A 6,636-nucleotide genomic window follows, 5' to 3' on the forward strand; every position below is an offset into this window, starting at 1 on the left:
TTCTTTTCAGCGACTATTCCTTTTCTTTACTTCCATTTTATTTTCTAACCTGTCTGCCCCCCCCCCCCCCCCCTTCATTACCATGTGTAATACACTTAGTTTCTGCTCCTGTTGACTTCTCCTGCATGATGTTTTTTGATCAATCAGGATTCTGTGTGACTTTTCCATTAACTCTCTGCATTTCCTAAACTTCAGCAGTCTTTTGCTTCATCCTTCTTCCTTTCTCTTCAATCCTTCCGCCAGGAGAAGTCACCGACTCTGAAAAGTTTTGCATTTTCGCGTCCTTTATATTTGTTTTTTCCTGTCTTCACAATATTTCCTTTGGATATTATCATAGTAACACTAACAAACTTTTAATTGAGACTGGCTTTGGCTGTACTTTGGCCGTCTTCAGAAACCATAAGCTTCAAGCTTTTAGGTTTACCATTTTTGGAGAGTGTGAATGGATGAAACTAATTGTGATTGAAAACATGTTAACTGTGATTGTGTCTAAAAGAAGTAAAAAGAATTGGACAATAAGCAGAAATATCAGTCAGCTTTATTTGTGGACAGAATCATTTTTTCCTACAACATCAGAATTGAAATTATTAGAAACCAAAGAAAATTCTTACAAATCAGGGTTATAACCGACTGAATTTCAACAGTATGTTAGTGGAAAGTGCTACTGGAATATATAAATAATGGAAGGAATAAAGTGACAGCTTAATGAATAGTTGAGGTGGAGGAAGAGGAAATTAGTGTTTAACATCCCGTTGACAACAAGGCCATTAGAGACAGACCACAAGCTCGGATTAGGGAAGAATGGGGAAGAAAATTGGCCATGTCTTTTCAAAGGAACCATCCAAGCATTTGCCTGAAGCGATTTAGGGAAATTGCGGGAAACCTAAACAGGATAGCCAGATGCGGTTTCAACCACCGTCCTCTCGAATGCGAGTCCAGTATGCTAACCTTGCTCAGTAATAGTCGAGATGCTGAGCTGTCGATAGGCTGAGAATGTCGCTAGCTTTTGGATGAATGCTTCTTCAGAGATATAGTCCATGCATACCCGCACATACAGCTGTGTGGTCACTTCGTCCCTGCGGACTACATTGTGCCAGCTCTGCAGCTCAACTGGACAGTGCTAGCACATTGTAGTCATTCAGGACATTGTAGCTGTACATGTGTACCGCTGTGTGTACACTGTAACTCTGAAGAAAGATTTGTGTGAAAACTAGCAATATTCTCAAATTTGTTTATGTGCCTATTGAGGACTCAGTGGCTTAACTATTTGGTGGACTGCTATCTTTACTCTTTGCATTATTAATGAAATTGAGTGATGTTGACACACGACAGACAAAATATGTGATAAAATTTTTGCTAATAGCGTCACTCCTTCTTCTTCTTCTTCTTCTTATTATTATTATTGTCTCCCATCCCTGTTGTCTTTACTACTACCCTTTTCATATCTTATTGCAGTTGGAATTTTCATTTGTGGTATCAAATACCTATGGTTTCAAGATAAGTGTATAGTGCAAAAGTCCAGTATGAAGAAAGTGACGTTATTGTGTACACATGTTTCCACTAATAGCAATTTACCCACTACGCACTTCCTAGCATAGACAGTTTTGAAGAAATATTGTCATCTGATATTTTGGAGTGGCCTTATTTGCGTCAGATCCAACACACCATTCTTAATTTTCACCGTATTTGGCATTGTCTTCCTGTGTGCCCCTAAATTGTTTTTGTGTAGTCTCTTTTAAAACTCACATTTCCACTATAACAAAAATATGGAAATAATAGATTGCTACTACCACATAGAGGAGGCAGTGAGTTGCAGATAGGCACAGTGAGAAACAATACTAAAAATATTTCAGTTTTCAGACAAAGTCCTTCTTTATAAGTAGAAAACGCATTCACACAATAACAGCTAACACACACACACACACACACACACACACACACACACATGACCACCAACTCCGGAATTCAAGCCCGACCCGTGACTGCATCTCTATTCCTCGGCCTCGGCAGCCAAAGATGTGTGTGTGTGTGTGTGTGTGTGTGTGTGTGTGTGTGTGTGTGTGTGTGTGTGTTTTTTTTTTTTTTTTTTTGTCTAATTCCAATGAGGGCCTTTTTGTGTGAAAGCTTGCTCGTTTGACAGTCCTTTTATTATTTCTATCTGCGACGACTCAGCATCACCACTATATGGTGAGAAGTAATCTACACTTTTCATAATATTGCCTCTATACTTTTATTATACTTGATTTTTTTTTATGTTGAATTTTGAGATTCTTGAAGAGTCCTTAACCTCTTAACCTGTTGTGTGTGCATGTTGATCTGTGGCTGTTAACAAGAAAACATTTCTTATATCTTTATTTGATTGCAGTTTTAATTTTAGCTGTTCTCCCATGTACATATGATGTTTTTGTATTGTGTGTTCAATTAATACTTTTTTAAGGGAATCAAAAATTGGTACAAATTTCTCTTAACAGAAGGCTCTAGTACTTGAGAGCAGACCATTTTGAAAGACAGTTTTAGAACATAGTCAGTCTGATGCAAATTTCTGTTACAACAGGAACGGCACCGCAGCAAGCAGTTGTTAGCCCAACAAGAAATACTGTTTCCAAAGCTATTCTGGAGCTTACGTTCTGCACTGCATCCACTCATCAGCTTTCGACAAACGGGAGAAGAAAGTAAAGCTTATGCTCGACATCGTAAACATAGCTCCAATATGATGGAACGAGCGCAAGATTCGTCAGAAAGTGAAGAGGAAGCTGTTCCATGAAATTGTTAATTCAGCATGTTGAGATGTCTACAGACTGTGGAATTGACGGAGATTCTATATGACTGCAACTGATGACAGCAGTTTAAGAGATATTTGTACTGAGGAGGGAGAAATATAAACATTCTCTCTTTTTATCCTGTTTATTCAGCTGCCTGTTATGGATTGTGCTGACAGCTGCATAAACAGTACATATTTTATTTATATTTTCATTTCATCTCTGTGAGATGAGTGTGTAAGTGTTGTAGACTGCTGACTTGTCTGATTTGTCAATTGTGTATTGTGTGTGTCATTGAATGCTGTGATAAGTGAAGCAGTTCTCCAAGAGGTGTGTCATGTTAATTTCTGAAATAATTGTGCTTGTATGAAAATTTGCTTTAAAATATTGTATACCTGATAACTTCTGGAAAGTTTCAGGCTGACAAGTGTCCCCTTGCTTTTTTCCTCTAATCAGTGCACAGATGGTGGGGCTACTGAATGCTATAGTTTCAAGTATTTGATAGTTTCAAGTATTGCAGTTAACACTGACAAGCCATTCTAAGTATTTTCACTGTGATACAGTAACAAATGCAAGCATTTACCCAGTGTGTTTGAACCGCAAACCACCTTAAAAGTCATCCAAGTTTCTATTACAGTACAGAGTCACTGGTCACGTTTATTTTTTGATTAAATGGTGGTACATCTATGAATTTAATGTAAGATGTAAAAAAAAAAAAAAAAACGTGTTTGAGAAAGGCCAATAGAAATGACAAAACATCTCCTTGCAAAAAGAACAATAGAAGATACTTTTACAAGACACTTATTGACATTTGAAATTGCCAGAGAAAACCAGCAAAAACTGACTTTTTTCATCCATTTGCAGATTTATGGAATAGTTCATTCCAGTGTACACAGTAACATTCCCACTTCTTAAATGCTCATATACTTATTAGTTGGGAATTCAGATTGTACTAATGAAGAAGAAAAATCTGCAATGATCACAGTATTTGATAGTTAATTTAGTACAAAATGAACTAACTATTGTGAATTTTTAACTGCTGTTTGCAGATCGTAAGGAAGAGAGTGTAACACTTTCTACTACCTCAAATTCTGAATTATATCCACCATGCGTCTATGATGTATTTGAATGACTGTTGATATAGGGTTACAGATGTATTAATGATTAGTATTTGATTATTTCAGCTTGATATGACATCAAATTCACTGTTTGGTACCTGAATCTTTTAATGAAACAAATAAAGACCTTGGTGATTTCTGTGTTGTAGTGGAAACCAGATATGTACTGTGTATATATTTATACAGTACTCCAATGAAAGTTTTGCTGTTTTAACAAATTATGGCAAAAAACAAATATATTTAATCGATCCACATACATGTAGAATTATGAAATACGTGTTTTCAACAACATTCCATACTTAATTTGTCCTTTTCTTGTTTTATCATGTGACTGAACTGCTAATCATGTTCCTTCCATTAACAGTGTTCCAAAATGTGCTGAACTTACATTGCTTAGAAGTAAAATACTGAAGATACTCCCAATATCATTTCCATTTGTGTTAAGCTATTCTTCTGTCATTTAACCTCTGTGCATAACTGAATGTGGTTGGAACATATGGGATTGTATTGTTTTTTCTGCAGAAAGGATAGAGGAAAATGGAAACAGTTTTTAAAATTTGCTCAAAATGTGTGTCACCACATGTTAATTCTGCAGAATCCTTAAATATTCTGGTGGAATAGGGGACCAGAAAGTATATAGTAAATACAAGAACAGATCTAAGGTAGTTGAATATAAAAGTCATCTGTCCACTCCTTATCTGTAACTGAAATGGTTATGTTCAAAGAAAATTATGTGCAAGTGTCTATATTTTTGTCTTTGAGAAAATCCATCCAGCATCTGTGCCTGTAGATCAAAGGTTTCACTCCTCCATGCAGCCTTTTTATGTCTCCTGATCCTTGATAAGCTTTCTAGGCCTAATTAACATGCTAATCTATCCCTAATGGTATGAGAGTATGCTGAATTTGCCTGAAAAGTTTATAAGTGTGTAATTGCATTTCATCATATTTACACAATGTGTATCTGAGGCATAGGTAACCAAACTATTGTTATCCATATAGATGAAACTAAAAACTTCCAGGTGGAAACCTCTACCATAGTGTTCCAGAAATGTTAAAATTCTACATTACCCAAGTAGATTATTGATTCTGGACCCAGTCTCACATCATATTTATATTGTCAGTCCAGCACAATCCTCAGCAAGTTAGAGGTTCAAAGCACAATTTTAATTGCTTGGCTGATTGATAAGGAAGATGCACCACGTCACCTTCTGTGAGGTCTCTTTTATCTCATTGCTAAATGAGAAAGTTAATATTTCTTCAGTTACATCTGCAGAGCTAGTTTGGTAGAGCTGTGCATTTTATTTGAATGTAATAGGTCTTCCAACATCCCAACAAAATTTTTACTTAAACATATAATCAGGTGTAATTATTGTTTGGTGAAAGAACTACACTCAGTGTTAGTAAGTTTATAATGTGCAGCAAATTGGGCTAAGCTGTTTATTGTTGTGTATTTGCCTTTCTTTGCTGACAAAACTACTTTACACTCATTCAAATGTTTAAGCTCTATTACAAAATATATTGTGACAAAAATGTGTGAACCTGATTTATTTGTTTAAAAATATTAGTGAAACTGGCTATATTTTATTATGTTTCACAGTTTGATGTGTTACTACTGTCCTGTCTCCCCCCCACCCCCCACCCCTCCACCCCCCCACCCCCTTCCCACTTTCTCCATCCCTTCCAACAGAGTCAAATTGGTTTCTGCCATTACCTGCATTTCTGTTACCAAAATTATTTTTACTTGCTTAAAGCTCCACAGTTTCACTTGGAGGGTAATTTAATGTTTGAGTGTGCAGGAAACAATATGCTGTGAACCAGATGCAGATAATAAAAGTGTCATTTATATGCATAATTGTATGCAAGAATGAAGACAGGAGAGAAGACTACAATTTACGATAGTTCCTGGATAATGAATCACATCACATATACTGATTTTATAGCAAATTATTTGAATGCTTGGTACATTAAGAGTTTTATGTTGAACATTATGGATCATCTTATCCAAATGCAGTCATCTTTCTCTTTTTTGTGGTTGTTTGGACATGTTTCTCAGGTCCTGTGGCTTCATCTGCATGTTTCGTTATCTGTCTTGTAAATAATTATGATTTTCAATTTTATAACATTTTCTGCTGTAGAATTTGCATTTGTTCCATTTCTCTGCTTTTTGTTGTGTTATATGGTAGTCCAAATGTTTTCCAGATTTTATACTTAAACAGTTCCATCTGCACCACACCATTTGCAAGCTTGAAGCTTCATAATGAAATGTGTTCCAACATGTGACACGGGAAGTGTTGCCCTATCATTTCATGATTCCTAAAAGTGAATAATAGTAGTACTGTACTATGAAAAGCTCAGGATGGAATAACAACAGTATGAATTGGATATATTGTTAATACCACACAGAGGAGGTGTTGAGTTACAGAAAGACACAAAGAGAAAGAATACAAGAAATATTTAAGCCTTTAGACAGAGTCCTTCCTCAGAAGTGGAACTCACACATTCATACAACAACAACATTACACACGCACATGGCTACTGTCTCTGGGTGCTAAGACGCAATCTAGCCTTAGAGCCTGGAGACAGTGGCTAGGTGCTTTATCAGTAGATTTGTTTTTGAAGGGGGTCTACCTTGAACAAAACACCATTTTGTCTTCATCAGTAAACACTTCCGGGCTAAGTTGCCGTGGTCGATCTGTAGAACTTCTTCTCCCTGACGTTTCGTTCTCAACTACGGAGAACATCTTCCGAGGTGAGTCGAT

The 6,636-nt window shown here is 36.4% G+C and overlaps 1 protein-coding gene across 1 annotated transcript in view; it reads left to right on the forward strand.

Moving 5' to 3' along the window:
* Positions 1-5,498, forward strand: part of LOC126413131 (uncharacterized) — a 186,669-nt gene extending 181,171 nt beyond the window's left edge. Inside the window, exon 20 of the mRNA XM_050083023.1 lies at positions 2,555-5,498. Coding sequence (XP_049938980.1) covers positions 2,555-2,764 — 210 coding nt within the window. The 3' untranslated portion in view covers positions 2,765-5,498. The remainder of the gene's footprint in view (positions 1-2,554) is intronic.
* The last annotated feature ends 1,138 nt before the right edge of the window (positions 5,499-6,636 follow it).

This window comes from Schistocerca serialis, chromosome 7 (assembly GCF_023864345.2).
Source record: "Schistocerca serialis cubense isolate TAMUIC-IGC-003099 chromosome 7, iqSchSeri2.2, whole genome shotgun sequence".
NCBI classification, from domain to species: Eukaryota; Metazoa; Arthropoda; class Insecta; order Orthoptera; family Acrididae; genus Schistocerca; species Schistocerca serialis.